The 20,616-nt window shown below is 44.9% G+C and overlaps 1 protein-coding gene across 2 annotated transcripts in view; it reads right to left on the reverse strand.

Annotated features, from left to right (window-relative positions):
* Window positions 1–4,404: 4,404 nt before the first annotated feature.
* The window catches only part of htr2cl1 (5-hydroxytryptamine (serotonin) receptor 2C, G protein-coupled-like 1), a 63,409-nt gene continuing 47,197 nt past the window's right edge, over window positions 4,405–20,616 (reverse strand). For both annotated transcript variants that reach the window (XM_035411141.1, XM_035411142.1), the window contains 4 exons: window positions 17,034–17,205; window positions 14,685–15,383; window positions 8,712–8,912; window positions 4,405–7,090 (listed from right to left, as the gene is read on the reverse strand). In XM_035411141.1, the coding sequence (XP_035267032.1) occupies window positions 6,180–7,090; window positions 8,712–8,912; window positions 14,685–15,075 (1,503 nt within the window). In that variant the 5' untranslated portion in view covers window positions 15,076–15,383; window positions 17,034–17,205 and the 3' untranslated portion in view covers window positions 4,405–6,179. The remainder of the gene's footprint in view (window positions 7,091–8,711; window positions 8,913–14,684; window positions 15,384–17,033; window positions 17,206–20,616) is intronic.

Genomic DNA, 20,616 nt, shown 5'->3' on the forward strand with positions numbered 1-20,616 from the left:
TCAAGAGTGAAGGCTGTTTAAAGGAAGCATTTTACACAATCTTGACGTTTCCAGTTGTACGACACGATTGAAACCACCCAGCACCCGTCTACATCATGAAATGAGGTCATGAAATTTTGTGACTATCTTAACGGCAATACCATTAAAGTTCCATGTATTTCACGGGAATTAACACATAAGCTTCGGTCTCCGATATTCAAAACAGAAAGGTTTTAAAACATACTCTTCAAAGCCTACCGCTCCTGCGGTTTTTAATGATTGTTAATGACGTTCCTGGACCTGAATAGTCGGGCCAACTAAAAGTATATTTTCCGTTAGTGCGCTGCATTGCCACTGCCAACCTTTATACAGAAATGACTGACCTCGAGCCAGGGTGTATGTTAGATGGGCGTATCCCTATGTTCTCCCTAAATTATGCCTCAGCTCAGTATTTTCATATTTTAGACACAATTTTCTTGACATACACAGCCAAGTAACATACTGTCTACTGTCTAGCAATGCACAAATAAAACAAACCAATTGACCCTTATATGAATGCTTTGCAAGTAAATATTAAGGTCACTATAATAACATCTCATTTTCAAAAAATGAGAAATTCGGAAGCTTTAAGATGAGCACAGTTTTCAGTACAATTTCAAGTTTTTAAAAAAAATTTATAACGTGCACAACATCCTCCTTAAGTGCTGCGACAGTAAAGCCCAAAACGGTCATTTCAGTCAGTCAGCCTTCAGTCAATAAACTGGTTCATAATTCTTACACATATGAGCAAATCTGATACTAAACAGTAAAACCAAACAAAGTATATTGTAGTGAATTTAAAAATACCCTTAACCACAATGCGTCTGCTATACTCTTAATCACAAACAAGTGATCAGCCTCGAACAACAGTCAGTCACCTTTATTCAATCAACGTGTCATTGACTTGCAATTAAATGCAAATGTTTTTTTTTCTTCTTCACAAACTGTTTAGGGAAAACTATTTGTGAAATAAAATAATGCATTTGCATTTATTTATCATTCAAGTTGACAAAGATAAGGAGTAGTATGTTGATTGAATTCAGGCAGAGTTAGAGTGTGCCCTGTGAAATGAACAACCATCTCTACATAAATTGCATTCTAAATACAGCTTTATGTTGATCGATCCCCTAGGATTGCCACTAGATGGCACCACAGACGATTCAAATCGACTAACATCCGAGTAGATGGGAATTAGAATTAATTGGATTCTGGTTATGGACTCCAGGAAGATATGTTTTGAATTAATTATACTTACTGTCACTCCAAAGGGAAATGCGTATTCCTTATGAAGTTATCTTCAAGTAAGCCGCTCACATCTTGGCAACCAAATATTTTTCCTATTGAAAAAAACTTATCAAACACCCATGTGAAAAGTAATTGGGCGCTTGGACTTCACCGAACCACAGTGAGAGCCATTATCTCCAAATGGAGAACATTTGGAACAGTGGTGAATCTTCCCAGGAGCGGTCAGACTGCCAAAACATCTCTAAGGGCACAGTGACAACGGATCCAGGAAGTCACAAAAGATCCCAGAAAAACAAAAGCAAAAACTGCAGGCCTCTAGCCTTGGCTAAGGTCAGTGTTCATGACTCCACAATAAGAAAGAGACTGGGCAAAAATGGGATTCATGGAAGAGTGGCAAGTTGGAATCTACTGCCAACAAAGACAAACATCAGTGCTCATCTCACATCATATTCAAAAAAGGACTTGGATGATCCCCAAGCCTTTTGGGATGATGTTCTATCATAGTTTAGTTTAGTTGAGTTTAGTTTAGTTTAGTTTAGTTTAGTTTATTTGACAATTATTTAAATACATGTTACGGCAAGTCATTCATCCCAAAATTATCAAGGATAGCGCAAAAAGTCACGGACTTATTTCCATTGTGGTCCTTGGTCTCAGCACACAGATAGATGAGTCAAAAGAACCTTTTGGATGACACAGGTCAATTATGTCTGGTGTTAAGCAATTGCAGCCATCATGTATTTTCAAACTCAAAAACAGTGTAAAGTGTTGATACATTGTATGTTGTTGAACAGGGCAAAGGTATCCAATTAAAAAGTCAAACTTGCATAATTTCATATTATGAATAGTCACAAATTACACATTATATTCAGTGAACTTAAATTATTTATACACAGACATCAGGCTCAAAACTGAAGGACATCAAAAAGATATTGTTTTCTGAAGATAACCACAGCATTGGAAAAGACTATAATATATTATTAAAATACAGATTTATTTAAACCTGCTTTAACTGAGTGCAGTCCTTGCCTTTGAATTGCCACTTTTTAATTGTCTCAAAAATTCATTTCATTTAAAAAATGCTATTATTATCCTCTTTTTTTGTGCCTGTTTGGTGTTTGACCTGCTCTTTCATTCATTATATCTTATTTCATTGCAATTTTTAGTTTTGGAAAACATGCCTAGCATCATCTAAGGAAAGTGCTGTATAAATAAAATAATCATAAAAAAGGTACAACGGCATAGATTCTGCACAGCTATACATTATGAAATACATATTATTTTACAGAATAGTCCCTTATCTGTCTCTAATGATATGATAAAAGATGTCTTCATTTGTGTTACTCTGCTGTTCCTATTGCTCTCCCAGCATTGTTTTTCATTTCTGTATCCCACCACAGGATGGCAGTACAGGCTCTTCATTGGAAACAAGCTAGCTGATATGATTGAGAACAAGTAAAATTTCATGTCCGCTTGGTTTATTTCGATGCATGATATCCCGGGTCAAACTCCAGTTAATGCTACCATAATACTTCTTCATTTCCATAGTATAGCTTCTATCCTTGCTCTGTTCTTACAAACAGACATCTGGTTTAATACATCCTTTCATTTTTTTCCAGGAATCAGAGTAATGGGACAAATATCACGTTGTATAACTAGCAAAAATATATCAACAAATTCCAAAACTCTAAACTTTCCCTAATATATGCAACAGTTGTATAACATTTCTACCTCTCTCTCTTCTTCAGTCTGTTGGTCCATGCCTGGTAACAGTTGACCTGTCCAGACCAGGGGTCTAAATAAACTAGACTCTGTAACTTTTGTCTCGAGACAAATCACTCGAATATAAAATATTAGTCTCATGAATAATTAAAGTCCTTTTGGCATTTTACTTTATCACAATGGGAAAGAGCAGTGTTTTATGGTCCAAACATGAGTTGTAATCCCACACACAACAGATTTCCAGGTCATGTTTTAAGTTATGAATTTCTGCCATTGCTACCATTCCTAGAAACCCCAGCAATGAGTCCGTGATTAAAAGTAGATAGCTATTAAATCCTAGCTAACTGACCTGATTTTTCTGTCTCCTCACCCCATACTCAAATACATAAATATACACAAATTAAACAAAACAATACAAAATTATTGCAATGTAAATAAGTTAAAAACTATATTAGTTAAATAATTTCAAATTCTATTCAAAAATAGAACTTCAACACACAAGCATTAAACCTATCTTGTGTCTAGAGTGAAAGAAGACATGCAATACCCTGAGACTTTTGAATCTGTAGCGATAAAAAAATCACTCACAGTCCAAAGTATTGTCAACTTTATGTGGATTGAATGATATAGTTCACACCACACTCTCTTGTCTTTTGTACTTGTCTTTCTTACATTTGAAAAAAGTTAAGCAATGCAAGCTATTGTTGCTGATGTACCTTAAAAAAATCAGTGCTTGCTAATTTTCATAAAGAACAAGGCTAAACATAAAGCTGCTCTGATACCTTATTTATTTATTTTTCACAAAGCATTTTGAGTGCATTGTATGCAATGCATGGCAGCATTATGTGACTCATTATTTTTTATTATTAAGGATTGCAGCCCTTCGGACATACTGCTTTCATCAACAAAGTGGTATTATATGCTGGTGGCAACTATGAAGACCCTAACCCTAAAACATTAACACGGGCGTACAGGTTAATCAGAGAGCACTTGCCAATCAGGGCCTATAGTTTATAAAAGACTAGATTATAAAAGATCAGTCAACTCATGGCATCACAAAGTAATGTAGCTCAGCAAGTACGTTCATAAAACAGCCACACTCGATATTTTTAAATGATGACGTTTCAAAGACGGTGACACACGTGTTGGTGATGCAAACACATACACATATAGTACACATACTCACTCACTCACTCTTGTCCTCCCTGCTCCCCCTCCCATTCTGCCTGTGGCCATTAGGAAAAAAACCGAAAATGGGAAAACATTGTGTGAAATGCCAATACACAAGCACACATAATAAATGGCTTGGAGGCAGAAGGAATTTGATTGGCAGCTATGATAAATGAAGTGTATATTGTACGATACATTGTGCACTGCAAAACCTGGATCTCTAGCCAATTAGATATTGAGGAAGAAAGTATCTCTGGAGACATCTTAACAAACCTTTAATAAATAAGTAGCAGCGTCACAAAAAAGAAAACCACTGTGCAGATGAATTAAACAGAAGAGCATATCATTGCACGACAAAAATATCCATATCCACACATCATGATAAGGGTAATGAGATTAAAAACACAGGCATTCACTACTTGTATATACACCGTTAAAATATACAGCTCAAATATGTGTATCTCTCTCAGACAGAGAGAGAGAGAGAGAGAGCAAATGTTTGTTCTTGCTTTTGATAACACACAGACTCAATACAAAATTGTCCCACAGATTCCTTTTATGCCGTTCTATTCTAGTTTTTTCATGTGTATGTGTTTGCTTCCTTTCAAACGATGTATAGCAACTGCCATAAGACCAGCACATTTGTTTGCCATGTTACATCTACAACGTGGCAGTCTGTGGCAGTTTGGATGGTGAGACGGTGAGAGATCTGTGTATGGCTCAATATCATTGTTCCAAAGGCAGCAAACAATTTAATGAAGACTTGCAACCCTTTGCAAGTCATGATTTTACCCCTTGTTTTGAATGCCCAAGCCAGAAGAAGAACCTACTAGTTTTGCTACTGCGAGTGGTAGAATGCCCCCCAGATTCCAAACAACCTGCTAACAAGAACAATATACACACTGGACTTCATTAAGGTTTTGTGCTGCTTGTCTTTTGGGTTGATAGCATTTTTCATTCATTTCCATCTGTATTGCTTGAGGCTGTGCATACAAATAGGGCGGAGTTTGAATGTGATTATTTTTTCTGTGGGAAATGGCTGTGGTGGTGAGTGGTCCAATCAGTTGTTGCGCTTCCTCATTCCTGTTCAGACCATGGGTGCAAGTGGTTAAGTAATTTGAGATCATTCACAAAAGATTCCAGTGAAACACTGTGGTAAAAAAACTAATCTACTACAGCTGCTGCCAAGTATCAATCCCTCTGGCTGTTTTTATCCAACGGCACTAATAACTCTCTAGGTTTATGTGGCAGGTTCACACTGTTTTATTTTCTTGTGAAACCATTCTGTACACTTGACAAAAATATTTTATTGTTACGGTGCTATACATTTGAAACATGTATAAGGTGTAATTTATACCTGCTATCACCTGAGGGTGCTGTGGTGCTGCAGTACTGGGCAGTATGGTATATAGCGTTTTATAGTTAAGGAGTCTGTTAGGCACCCTATTGGGATACATACATATATATATATATATATATATATATATATATATATATATATATATAAGATGCAAAGCTAAATTAAAAGCTCTCTCTCATTGCATACAAAGAGGAACAAGCAAGTTTTTTGGCGAAGCAACTTTAATCCTTCACCTGCTCCTGGGATAAGCTGGAATTTTATTTTCCAAATGATGCACAATAGTACAATTTGTCAAACCGACTAATGTCAAGCTAAGTTCCTCTGGAATTTGGTGAGGGATAATGAGAGTATGAATATGTACACTGTTATTATTATTGTTACAGACAGATCAGGGGAAAGTCTCATGCTGGTAGTTCACCGTCCCCCTCCAGCTGTACCCTGTAATACAGACACACGAGGGGCCACTCTACAGGGGGAGGGGCCCCAGTGTTACCACTGGGGGGCAGAAAGGAGTCATTCACACACAGCTGACATCCCCAGCTAATCAGATGCAGTTGTTATGCACAGCCAATCACATGTAGCTGGTGTGCCTGGCCAATCAGATGCAATCGGTGAGCTTTGCTGGGCCGATCAGCTGCGAACAGCGAGCTCAGCTTAGCCATACATGTCATACGCAGCTGGTGAGCTCGGTGGGGGTGTGGCAGCTGTCAACGGATACCTCCGATATCCCAGGGTGCATCGGGCCATCGTCCAACTCCAGTCCGCCCGGCGGCGGGTTCCGGTCGCCGTTGCGGCAGTTGCTGTTGCGGTCCATGCCCTCCTTCCCGGCGAGCAAGGTGGGCGTGACCACCAGTGACGGACAGGGGGCCGGGGCGTGGAAGCGCCTGCGTCCGGCCCCGCCCCGGTACCTGCAGCGCAAGTAGCTGGAGAAGGCGTTGCGGTAGGTCTTGTTGAAGAGGGTGTAGACCAGCGGGTTGACGCCCGAGGAGATGTAGCCCACCCAGACGAAGACGTTGAGCAGCTCCCCCAGCAGGGGCTCGTTGCACGACCCGCTGCACAGCACGTACGTCACGTTGGTGATGAAGAACGGGCACCACATGACCAGGAAGAGGAAGAAGACCACGCCCAGCACCTTGGAGGCCCGCTTCTCGTTCTTGATGGCCTGCATCATGCCGCGCCTCCCGTGCCCGCTCAGGTCCCGCCCCGCGGGGGAGCTCAGCTGGGAGGGCGCCTCCGAGCTGGGGATGATGGAGATGCTGTTGGAGAGGGAGGAGGAGTGCGAGGGATCCCCCCGCAGGCAGTTGAGGCTGCTGCGCCTGGGCGGGGCCTGAGGGGGCGGGGCCAGCTGCAGGGCCTGCTGGGAGGAGGCGGAGCGGTCCTCGTACAGGAAGACGGTGGCCTGGCGCTGCAGCGCCTGAACGGTCAGGCAGTAGGTGACCACCATGATGACCAGCGGGATGAAGAACGCCACGAAGGAGCCCGCCAGCATGAAGTGCTCCTCGTTCAGCACGCAGCTGCCGTTGACGAACACCTTGGACTCGTTATGGAGCCCGATCACCGGGATGGGCATGGAGATCCCTGAGGAGGAGGAGGGAGGGAGGAAGGAGGGAGGAGGGAGGGCAGCAGGAAGGAAGGGAGAGAGGGAGGGAGGATGAGGGAGAGAAAGAGAGGGTGAGAGAGTTGAAAAAAGAGAGAGTGAAAGAGGAGGATTATGAAGGTAGAGAACGGGGAAAGGAGGAGTCGGGGGGGGGGGGGGATGTAGAAATTGCAGAGCTTGAGCACTACATTAAAATCTGCAAAAATGTTAATTATTAAATCTGAGGTGATAATAAAACACCCAGAACACGCAATGCCCTTTGTAAGATTGTGGACACAAGGACAAATTTTCCCACAGTTCAGAGGAACACTGCTCTGTTCAGTACAAAAATGTGTATGACCACTGACATTAATGCTCTTCCTGACTTGCCGTTATCTGTAGGATTTCAAAATCAATTGAATATGTATGCGTACTTGTCCTTGCCAATGAAACAAAGTGTCCCATCTTTCAAACTTCATTTTGAAGGACAGTGTACACAGCCAGTTCCATGCTTTTTACATTTTTCCAAGCATGATAGAACAGTAAAAATATTTTATTTTATTGACTGGTGAAAAGGTTGAATATCTTAAAGGTAACATCAGGTCTTTTGCTGATGTCATCTTTAATCTGTATTTTGCTGTTAACCCTTCTCTTCTAATGATGAATTATTTCCCAATTTTGATTTCCTTGCAGAAGGTACTCCATTCAATTTGGCAAGTTTAATTTGGCAGTGAGACTTTAAAAGTACAATCTCAGGACTCTCAGGGCCGGATTAACACAAATTCACATTTTTGTTTTTGTTTGGGTGCCTCAGTCTTAAGTGAGATGCATCCTCTCGGAAAAGAAAGGGGACAGGCTTGCTTGAGGCTTGCTCGGAAAGAAGAAAAACCGGAGCCAGAGAAAAATAGCAGATTATTAGCGCTGTGGCCAAAAAGCCTGTGAGGACCAGAGGAAGTTCAGAGAAATAAGGAAAGGGTCAGTGCTGTCACTTTGCTTTAAGGCCTCTCTGTAGGCAGGGCTGTTATGATTGGCGTCCCTGGGCATTCTGTGGAGCCGAAGACAGACGACCCAGAGGAACTACCTCTGTCACAGAGAGGACGTACTCGCGCCCCTCCAAAAAGGAGAAAATATGTCAGCTTGAGAGCGACCCATGATTCACATCCCAAGTTTCCTGACAAACAGATCTTGAGTTTTCATCCTGTCAGCCTCTTAAAGCAATACTCACTCTGTTAAATTAAATAAATATTACATGTGATGATCGACGATAAAATGTCGCAACTATCTTGCTATGAGTTTGCTCAGTTGATTACATTATTTTTAGGAAGGTTGGCACCCTTTTTCTTTGATTTGCATGTAAAAGAACTGCATGCTTACAAATTATCTCCATTGGGCAGCGACTTCAACTATAGCGTGTGCAAAAAGGTCTGACCAAGGTACATTTAATGATTATACTTGCACTGGCACATGCATTAGAAAAAAAATCAAAAGCACAGCTTCTACTTTAATTCAAGCAGCTACCTGATGTAGCTTAACTAGATCTCGCAAGTAAACAGTGTTTTAATCTCGGTCTAATCAATGGTAGTGATCGTCTGTGCAGGACGTTTTGATACTCTGGTTCTTCACCTATGGAGATGGTCCAGACGGCGGCGATCTTCAGCATGGCCTTGGTGCGGGAGTTGAAGCGGCTGTGCTCGATGGGGTTGCGGATGGCCACGTATCGGTCCAGCGAGATGGCGCACAGGTGCATGATGGAGGCCGTGGAGAAGAGGACGTCCAGGTAAATCCAGATGGGGCAGAGGGCGTGGGGCAGGGGCCAGGCATAGTCTGAGCGGGGAACAGACAGACGGGCAAAGTTATGGACTCTATCACAGGATAAACAAGAGGATCTCAGGGATGGGAACTCTGGGGGTTTTCTAGAGCAGGGCTTTAAATCTTGCTTGTTAGGTAAACAGTGAGCACTAGGTACCCTTTAGTGGTAGGAAAATGGTGAGTATTGTTGGGCTGAATGTTATGTTATGATCCTTTCCTGGCTTTTCCTGATTAATCAGGAAAAAATGATCGTCCGACCCTTAAATGTATCTGGGGCCACTAGCATCTGGCTTTATTGTAGGACATTCTCTCCTGTCATCAACTGCCAAAGAGCACAAAAGCCTTTGATGCATCTGTGCCTTTAGACATTCCAAGGTCATCTCTGCCTCGGGGCGAAACGAGGTCTGAGAAATCTGTATTTCCTGATTAATCAGGTGAAATCGCATCACCGAGGCTCCCGCCCCTGCAGAAGAAGGAGGACGGCGGGAGATTAGTCTCCAGCTGGGCCCTGGACAGGAACCGTGTGTAACAGAGCTGCTCTCAGACCACACCACCGCTGCAGCAGATTGCGAGCGGGGATTTTCTCTCTCATCTCCACCACTCCACCGACACCCCCCCCCCCCCACTACACCTCCCCCACCCCCTCCACCCCATTCACATTTCCCAGCTCTTCCCCCCCATACACAGGCTCCCAGTGATTAGAGCTTCTCAAATAAAACCAAAAGGAGCCAGGGTGGGGGTCTGGGGCTGATGAGGCTATGACTGGATTATGGGACCTGGGGGAGTTGGAGGTTGGGGACATTTTGTGGGAGGGAGGGTGGGAGGGAGGGAGGGGCGTAATCGTACATCTCCACCGTCAGGATTATTGTTTCCCTTTCCTGTGTAAGAGCGCTCCACGTGCGAGAGATGCAGGCACGCGGGCAGACGCACCAGATGCTGGCCCGGGTACGCGTTTCACCGCATGACTCAGTCGGACGGACGGACGGCGGCGGTCGTTTTGGCGGTTGGCGGCAGCGCTGGCGCGAAGACGGATGCGCGTCAGAGACGCGTGCCCTTTCGACGCGTCGCTCCGTCACTCCGCGTAATCAGGCCCGGAGAAAGCGGCCCTCCATCCGAGGGTGTGCGTCACGCGCACCCGCTCGGCGAGGCTGCGAGCAGGCGGAGCCAATCGCCGCGGCGCCGCGCTGAGCGCCAGAGGCTACGGCCATTGATTTTTTTTTCTCCCCGCTCGTCGGCTATCTGCTCGGAGCGCTGTTCGTATATTCTCTGCCATGCCCGGAGCCGCATAGTAATGAACAGGCAGCACTTTTCCTTCCACCTCAAGGAGGTTTCCCAGCTCGTTATGGGCTAATTTATGCCCCCGAGCATTTGCTGAGCATCCGGAACCATCTTCATTACACATGTTTTGTACTTATAATGGACCTAGGTGCGTGTGTGTATTTATATATAATGTATTCATGTACACATTACATGCATTCTATATTATACATTGTACATTGTACACAGGGGTGTTGGAAAGGGGCGGGTCCAGGGAGCTTAACAAATTAGTACTTCTTTAACCCATTGTCATAATGTGGGAGGAGAAGCTGATTTCCATTTATGCACACGTGCACACTCGCACACACATGCACACACACACACACACACACAGTGTGATGACATAAAGCACAGTGTTTGTGTAACATTGTAGGTCACTCAGATTGAGGCCACCACATGGTGTCTGCCGTCCTCCACACCGTCAGTGCCCTGCGGGCGCAACGCCATCACTGAAATTCCAGGTTCTCTGCGCAGAAACAATCCCAAAAATCAGCTTCATTTCTACAGCCAATGAGCTGCAGATAATTACAATGAATGGGCAGGGAGCATTTCTACTATTGAGCGTTCTGTATCTATAGGCAGCGGCACTGAAATCCATTATAAACCTAACAACTGATCAATTTATCAGAGCTGAGCCCGCGATCGGACACGTTATTCCAAATTTGCCGTGATTCTGTTTTCACGGCAAATGCGCAATATGCTGGCTCGGCGCAGTGTGTGTTTCCAGACACTGCAGAAGGTGGTAATGCTGTCTTCGCACCTCCGTGGCAGAGGGTCGGTGCCGTGCAGTTTACTCGACTAAAAAAATGGCTTTTCTTTCCCCGGCTGTTCTGCCCCACCGGCGCAAGCTTCATACAACACTGCACCACATCGTCTGTTAACATGAAACCGGCAGCCGGATCCCTCGCGCGGCTGAGAAACATGCATGCTCTCCAAACAACGTCAGGCATGACGACGGCATGCTTTCCCTCCCTCTCTTTCACACGGTCACAAATACAGTATTAGTTTACACACCAGCACACACGCGTGCACAGACGAATACGCACACACACTCACACATGCATAAATGGACAAGCACACGCACACGCGCACACTCACACATGATGCACATACAGAAGCACATACACGCACACAATCACATACAGAAGCACATACACACACACAAGCACACAAACACTCGCAGGCACCAAGAACACCCCGTCTCTATCAGCACACAGGCAGCCTGCAGGATTTTTAACTTGGGCCCCGGCCATTGTACCAATACAGCAGCGAACACCCCCTCACTCCAGATCCTGTTCCATCGCTGTCAGTATCGTTTTCTGCCAACCGTTTCATCCCAGAAATTGGGCGCGCTACATGTTCTCCATGTTTGGCAGATAAAGAGAATTCTCTCCTTGTTTTCGAGCATAATGTGCTCTGTATCTAATGTCTTAGGGTAGGCCTACTTATTCAAATCAAAAACGGATTTGACATGATATTTTTCTCTATCGTAAATCACCTAATCCCTCTCGGCTCTCTCCCCCCCCTCCCCATTTTGAATTGATATGCATCCATTCCTGTTGATGACTTGTAGAACGAACACGTAAACAGCAGATAATCCGGGTGATAAATTAAATTGAATCGACCCCTCGGCCACTAAAGCCTAAAGCAGTCATATCCCGGCTTTTATTTGGTCAGATAACAGCCTGCCGCCTTTTGTGTGCCCTCCGACTCTCCATAGACCGGCAGCCGCATGTTTTTTCTCCCAAAGCCTGCAGCAGTAACGTGTGGACCGGGGGAGATAGCGGGCGGACGGAATAAAAAAGCCACAAACGAGGGGGGTGGGGGGGGGGGGGTGGGGCGGGGACAGGGGAGTCCCACTGACTGGCATGGCCAAACCTCTGGAAATCTCATAATTTAGCCAGGGAATCCAGAGTCCATTCAGAACGATGTCTATCCTGGCATCCGCCAATAAGTGAGCCGTTTGACGCATCCACCGCCCCCCGCCTCCGCCTCCCCCCCCCCCCCCCACTCGCTGCACTCGAGGGAACGTGATGAGATTGAATAAAGCAGAGTTTCAATGACTTCCTGAGGCTCCCATATAGGTGCAGCATATAAAGAAAGGGATGCAAGAATGGGGGTGGGGGGGGGGGGGGGGGGGAGTGGTGATGGGGGGGTGCAGTGGAGATGGGAGCGCTGTTGTCATGCCGATGTAAGGCGAGGCTCAGAGTCGGTACACTGTCAATGTGCTGCATTGCCTCTCTCCGATAGCTTTGAAAGCTTTGAACTAATTCAGAGGCTGACTGAAGACATCCCATAATACGGATATGTCTGTCTGTCCACCTTTTCTCTCCATCTGGATGCACTTGAATCTGTCCTGTTAAGATATATTTCCAATCCTTTCGTGATTCACACAGTTCAGTTAAAGCTAGAATGCACAGTAGGGAGTATATTCTTTTTGGACTGTAAGCTTTGTGTTCAATACATTTTAGGAGGTAAAACATGCAAATCATCAAAATAATACATTATTATAAGGGTGAGAAGGAGGCTATCATAGAGGTGAATATGATCACAGATTCTCTAGACCCACCAGATTATGCGCTACATTTTCTTCATATTGGACCTTAAACCACCCTTTTAATTCTAGCTAGACATATACCTTTTTAATATTCATGAACTGGTAGGACCAAGTACAAGGCAGCAATGCATGTTTTATAATGGATGCTCTATAGCACTGAAGACACCTGTTACCAACTGTCAACCCTCCGTCAATGGGGAGGGGAAAGGACAGTTGGAATTGCTAGAGCTGACCTGATCTGAATAGTGTACTAGTGTATGGAATCATGTGCAGATTTTGCAAACTCACCGGATACTTTGCTCCTGTGTTCCTTTTGTCCTCTCTGCTTCTTAAAAATAGCACGTTCTGGTTGGTAACAGGAGTTTCTGGCACTGTATTGTATTACTGACCTCCACTGCAGCACTAATGCACTCGGTCACACCCCATCATGAATATTCATGAAATGCACCAATTGTGATGTTCAAACGTCATTGGAAGGGCTACGGGACGTTCAGCGTCAAAAAAATATGGGACTGAGCATCTGGTGGATCTGCAAAGTCTCTGATAGGGCTTCCGGAAACTGCAGCTGCTAACCGGAGAACCTCCGGCCATCGTGAAGCTGCAAATCCATTAGTCAGCGCAGGGCCATAGAGCTTCCTTCCTCTTCCCAGAGGATTTGGGAAGAGGAAGGAAGAATTTCAGCTTCGCAGGAGGAAGACAGAAAAGACACTCCTTTCCATACCAGAAAGTCCAGACCTAGACTAGCCTAGCCTAGCCTGCATCCCCGCGCGCAGTACAGTCCTGTGGATGGCAAGCAGGTGCCGATTGGCTCCAAGCAGAATAGAGGCCTCCATATTTTTAATGGCTGACTGTGATGCTATTGTCCACATGATTGTGTGTTTGTAATCACAGATACTGGAACAATACACTCACCAGGAAATAATCTATGAAACTTAGGGATGTGGATTTAAAAAGGATGTCTTGTTTTCCAATTTTTCAACAACAACAAAAAAAAAAAAATCTAATTAATGTTATTATCAAATCACAGCATTCTCAGCCTGCAAGCTTAATGGCACATCTGAATAATGAGCTATGTAATGAGCTAAAACAGTGCTGGCGTTGGTATTGACTGTTGAATATATGACCTGCACTACCATTCATTCACAGCATCAAAAACATACGAGAAAGTGTAAAAAAAACTGTATTTGATCTTTAAGTGGCAAAAAAAAAAGGTATGAAAATTGCAGACCTTTAAAACGATCAATATGACACAACCGGAAAAAGAAAAGAAAAAGAAATGACACATGAAAGTGTATGGGGAAAGAATAATATTGTGCCACTACCTAGCCGTTCTTCCAAAGTGCAAGGAAAATTACCTACTTGGAAAAAAAGGTGTGCGACGACTTTAGCCAATCAATGCCTTGAATTCAGTGCTTAAGAGTTGAAACACTCTGGAGACCAGCAGGTACTGCATCCCTGGGTGTGAGTTAACTTTAGCAATGTGGTGATCCCAAACTCTTGCCCGCTGTAGCAGTGCTATACGTATTACCTTCTCACAATGGAGATATCTTGGGAATTAGCTGTTCAACATTAACGTGGCACGCACTAATGACGATGGAATGAGGTAATGGGTGGAGTTTTCGTTATGCACTTGTTGTACGTCACTTTGGATAAACAGCGTTTGCCAAATAAACGTAATGTAATGTGATAGAATGGAGCAACAATGTGAAAACCACCATCTCTGGGAGAAGGATCAGGCTGTGTTTGCCCAGGGTACCCACCGTATAGGATGTTGATGAGGGAGATGGGCTGTGTTTGCCCAGGGTACCCACCGTATAGGATGTTGATGAGGGAGATGGGCTGTGTTCGCCCAGGGTACCCACCGTATAGGATGTTGATGAGGGAGATGGGCTGTGTTTGCCCAGGGTACCCACCGTATAGGATGTTGATGAGGGAGATGGGCATGACCAGGATGCCCACCAGCATGTCGGCCACGGCCAGCGAGCGCAGGAAGAAGTTGGTGGCGTTCTGCAGCTTCTTCTCCAGCGACACCGCCAGGATGACCAGGATGTTTCCGCCGATGGTGAGGAAGATGATGACGAGGATCAGCAGGGCCGGCCAGTTCTTCTCCTTGAGGGGCTCCCGGGAGATGGCGTGGGCCTCGGCCGAGAGGTTGCCCCCCGAGTCGGCCCCGTGGAGGCTCTGGTTCAGGCTGACCGACATGTTCCCGGGCCAGGCCGCCCACCCCCCGTACAGGCCGATATCCAGGGAGGCCGTGGTGGAGCCGAACCCGCCCAGCAGTGGTCTGTTGGGGCCGCCCATCATTGGACGGTGCCTGTGCCTGCTACTGTGCCTCCCGCCACTGGGGAGCAGCAGAGAGCCCGGCCAGTACTAAAAGCTCATTCAGTGCCACTGTAGGGACCTGTGGTTGGAGGGGGAGGTGCCAGGTGCTATCCGAAGTTACAGAATGTATTTTTTTTTCTGTTTTCTGTTGTTCCTTTAGGAGTCATACATGAAAAAGAAGCTTCATCAAGGGTTCACAGCACCGTTGTGTTTCCCTCTGTTTTCTCTTCTTGGATTCTTTATTGTGGATGTCCTTCCTTTGAGACTTCAGTCTTTGACTTAAGCAGAGGCTAAACATAAATGAGAAGAATGAATAAGTAAATACATACTGGTAAAAAGAAAGAAGCTTATCTACTGCAGTGCCGCAGTTCACAAGCTGGCTGTTACCATAGTAAATCTTAAGGTGGATGTTTTTTTAAAGGTTGAATTTGTAACCAAAAACATAATTAAGCTTTACATTTTTTTATCATCACATACAAAATCGTACATTTTATTTGATAATTCGTCTATTTGTGCTCTGTTACTGTCCTACTCCTGAAATTGTGTGCTTGTGAAATATTTTAAAGTGAAGTTGTATTAAAAGCGGCAGCCTAAAGCGCCGCATAAAAAGCAGGAGCCACGGATTTAGCAGTATTCCGATAAGAAATGTGAAACCTCGCAGACAGTGAACTTAAATCCCTTCACACGGACTTTTCCATTCATCAGCATGCGATATTTTTTTCAGCTTGATTTACAGAGATTTTCCACAGCACCCTCAGAAGATAGCTATTTTGGGTCAGAGACTCCCTCCAACCACCCCCCCCACCTCCCGCCCCCACCTCCACCCCCCATCCCCTCTGCATTCCTCTCCAGGCCTCTGCCAGGTGAGTCAGGCGTCCGAATGAGCTCCAGCAGACTCCAGGGGCAGGGGAAGGGCCAGGAGGCAGAAAGCTCCCGCACAGAGACGCTAGGGCCACCCACGCATTAAGGCCGTTAGAATAATGCATGATGGCGTGTACATGCTGTTCGGCCCGACTTGGCTCGTAACGTTCCTGCAGTCAAGAGCGGAGCGGTCAAGCCTGGTCCTGGAGCGCCAGAGCTATTTCTGAGTTTTGTTCCATCCATATTTAGAAGCTGTGTAATATAAAAGTAAGGAACTGGCCTTGTAACCTAAAAGTCACAGGTTTGATTCCCGGGTAGGACACCGCCTAAGCAAGGTACTTAAACTGTACTGCTTCAGTATATATCTAGCTGTATAATTATAAATGTTATGTTCATTCGTCATCTATACCTGCTTCTTCCTGGTCAGGGTCGCTGATGGTTCTGGAGCCTATCCCAGCATGCACTGGGCGAGAGGCAGGCATACACCCTGAACAGGTCCCCAATCTATCACAGGGCACACACACCATTCACTCACACACTCATACCTATGGGAAATTTAAAATCTCCAATTAGCCCACCAGTCTTGTGGAAGGAAACTAAAGTACCCAGAGGAAACCCACATGGACATGGGAAGAACATGCAAACTCCGCACGGAAAAGATTCTAGCACCTTCTTGCTGTGAGGCGGCAGTGCTACCCACTGCACCACCGTGCCGTCCTTAAAAAGTTTGAATAATAAGAGCCTGTAATGTAATGCAGTTATAGGTCTGGATGGAGCAAAAACATCTTGGGCACTTCTGAACCAGGGTTCCCTGCCCCTGCTACTGAGTGTGTCCAGCACTGCATCAAGCATAGACATAAACACTCTTAAGCATCTCTGCCTCTTCTAAATGACAGGTCTGTGTATTGAAAACTCTGAATAAATAGGGTTCCTGATATTAACACGGAATTTAAAGTACCTTTAATTAAGTAAATTCCCTCCTACATCCAATTTATTCCCCTGACATAGCTTAACCTAGAAAGTCCGAAATTGAACACTACAAATATGAATAAGGCAGAGTTTATGGACTCCTTACTTACCTCTCCATGTTGGGGTGGTTTGATTATTGTACTGTCCTGAGCAGAGTTTTCCTTAATCTCATACCCCTCTGGTGTCCCTCTTCTATGCAAAGCCTGCTTTGAATGGCGGGGCGGGGGCGGGGGCGGGCAAAAACCATCGGACAGGGGCACAGAGAGCATCCCTGGAGATTGCCTGGAGATAGGGGCAGAGAGACCAAGGGGTAAACGACAGGAACCAAAAACCTCTCTCATATCAGCACGGGAAACCACCGAGCTGCACAGTGGGACTAGCACTCCGCTTTTGGCTCATGAGTCATGAGTCTCCCTAGAACAATCTCGGCCTTGTGCGATGAATTCCGTGGGTCTGAGCGGGGTCAGCGAGGGGCAAGGCGGCTTGGGGTGGCGGGATTCAGCGGGAGACTGGATGCAGGGTGGGGAAACTGTGGTCCTCAGGGACGTAAATCCTCCACTGGGGGATTTATCACTATTGATGAGGATTAACTGCTGTAGAGGTTGGCTTTATCAGTAGAGAGAGGGAATGTTACAATTGAAGATAGAGGCTGTACCAGTGGAGTATACTACTCTATAGCGAAGGTGGGTGGGGGGGGGGGGGTATCAGAGCAGAGGTAAAACTGAATAAGGAATAAGATGCCCATTGAGGTAGTGCAGTAGATGGAGCTATGCTAGGGCTCGAAATGAAAAGAAACTAAAACTGTTCACTGGTTTGCATTTCTTTTAGTTTAATAAAAGGTGCCTACAATGTAGATAAGCCATGGTGATGATAACAGACCCTTATTAATTTCATAACAATGCCTTTTTCGTTTGTCCTTGTTACCTATCACAAAAAAGGGAAAGCCCTTTTTATCTTCCCTTTGACAGGAGTATGTTTAGACTTGGGTAGGAAATGGATAAAGAAGAGCTTGAGTGTTCTGTCAAACTATCCCCAGACACATCGGCAAGGCATACGGCTCAGGTCCAGAGCAGCGCTATTAGAAAGTTTCCCGTCTGTCTCCTTGGCATGTGAGAGGCCAGATATTCTCTGTCTGTCAGACAAGGCTCTAGAGTGTGTGAAATGGGGGGGGGGGGGGGGGGGGGGCAGTGATGGGGGCAGGGGGGAGGGAGTGCGTGGCACTGTCAGGAAAGGCTTATGAGACACTGGGGAGGATCCCTCTACATTCCGCAAAGAAAAGACAAATTAAAAAAACCAATACGTACATGCTACCTGGGTGGCCACAAACCACCCCCAATCACCCCCCTCCCCACTTCCACTGATGGATGGAAGAATTGCTCCCTCACCATGAGAGGAATGAAAAAAACTAGGTGACTTATCGGGGAGAGGCCAATAATTCTGTGCGAGAGACTGTGAGTGCAGGAGAGGCTTTTACTGTTGTCTCGAGGCTTGTTCTCTTAAAGCAGCTCACTGAAACAAAATTAATGAGTCTGCCATTAGAACACTTGGTTTGCTGGATAGCAACTTGCTAACAAACTGCGTAATTTAGGCCAAATTCAATAAATTTAACTTTCCCCTAAATCTGTCTGTGGGCAGGCGAGACGTCTCAGTGTGAAGCAACAGTTTTAAGGCAACAACACTGGATGAAACGAGTATTGCACATCTGTGCATAGCAGATTTTAACCATCTTCTGAACCTCCATATTAGCAAAGCATAAGGATAATATCATTCACTGATGCGAGTTGAGCAGGAAGATCAAGATGAACAGACATAGAGTAGATAGAGAGAGTACAAGTCAGGATAAGAGATGGTCAGAAAGTGCCCCAGCCAATCAGATCCATAATAGGAAATCGGCTGCCGCCAATCAGATTACAGCGCGCCTTTGCCAGGAAAACTTTCCAGAAGCTTGATCAGAGGTTGAGCGTCCGGAATCAAAACCACCTCTGTGTTTTAACAAGGCTGAAAAGCACCTCCAGGGGTTCAATTGCGCTATATATATATATATATACATATACACACAAAGCATTTGCATGTTAATAACAAATTATTGACAAAAATGTCAGACAGAGCCAGAACAGTACGGCCAAGCCATTTGACTGTGAATGAGAAAATGTAAGCAAGCCATATCTCTAGCAGGGTGGGGGGGGGTCTATTCATTTTTTTATTAATTCAATTGAAGGAATTGATTTCTTGAATTGGCTCGACTGAAATGTGATTGACTTCAACCCTGGACTCTAGGTTACATAACATTACGTCACATTATGATATACAGTTCATAAACCTTGATTGATGACTAGCTTGTATAAGGTATGATTTATTTCCTTTTTTATTCAGTACTGTAGTTATGCCCCTAATAATGGCTTTGTCCATACACTTTAACAGGGTTACTTTACAACCCACCTCCTTCCCACCAAAACAAGACTGCAGTACAGCTTCAGTACCAACCACATGCATATTAATGCTAGTAATGCAATCTCTGATAAAAAAAAATCAGGCTCAACCACCATTGGTGTGTGAACTGGAATGGGCCTTGACTTAACTACCATGAAAAGTAAGCCATTTATAAAAAGTGTCACTGATTGCCTAATTTCAAAAAAGGAGAGATAGAAAGATACCTGCCTGTGTCATTAATTATACGCTGCAAATCTCTGAGGTTAGGTTTTTTGTTGAAAATTTGGGGAAATGAATCATGTCTAGCCAACAGAAACCGTGTTTACAGGGATACTGTGCCTTCAGTTTTCACTCATGAGCATCAATATTAATGAGCATTTTACAAATTGACATTTCCAGTCAGCCTTTAATTTGGAGGCAAGGCGACGAGACAGTGTTCCGCATGCCCTCGTAAATTAAAGCGGGAACATAACTCAGCCATCGCACATATCTCCCTCGCTTCCTGGTGATGTCATTCACTGTAACTGTAAAGGGCATCGGAAAAAAAAAAAGTCACGGGACAATTAATTGTATGCATTATTAATCACTAACGCTATCATAGAGGAAATACAACACTAATTTGAAGACAATAAAGGAACTATAATACTAATACCCCTATCAAAGCAGATATAACTGTAATATCATTGCCACAAAGAAAAAAAGGAAGTATTTGTCCAAGGGGAAAGGGAAGAGGTGCCCAACAGCTTCTTGTGTCTCTGCAAAACATTCAATAAAGGTCGCGATGTACAAGCTAAGGGCCACACTTCCGCAGGACCTAATGGGAGCAGACCAAAGCCACCTTCTCTGGGATCTAAGCCCGCACGGTTTAATTTGCCCTGATTGCCCGGGGGCGGGATTTACGGCTGTGCTCCTCTCCGCTTGTTATTTTCAGCGGCATGGGGGGGGGGGTGGGGGGGCGCTGGAGAGCTCAGCCATCGTCAGACATCGAAATAGCAGGGCAAGCCATTTTTCAGACTCGTATGGACACCTCCCCTCTGCAAATGAGAAAGGGTGTTTGTGTGACTAATGCAACAAGGCTGATGATTAGCAGGTGAGTCAGAGGTTGCAGCCAATAAGGTTATTTGTTCTTCATCTGGTCGCTCGTCAACCCCACCCCCCTGCCACCCGCCGACACACAAACAAATGCACGCGCAAACATCTGCAATCCTGATTACAGGAGTGAGTCACTGCAGCGACCTTTGACAGAAAGCCAGTGAAAGTCCG

This window comes from Anguilla anguilla, chromosome 3 (assembly GCF_013347855.1).
Source record: "Anguilla anguilla isolate fAngAng1 chromosome 3, fAngAng1.pri, whole genome shotgun sequence".
Lineage (NCBI taxonomy): Eukaryota > Metazoa > Chordata > Actinopteri > Anguilliformes > Anguillidae > Anguilla > Anguilla anguilla.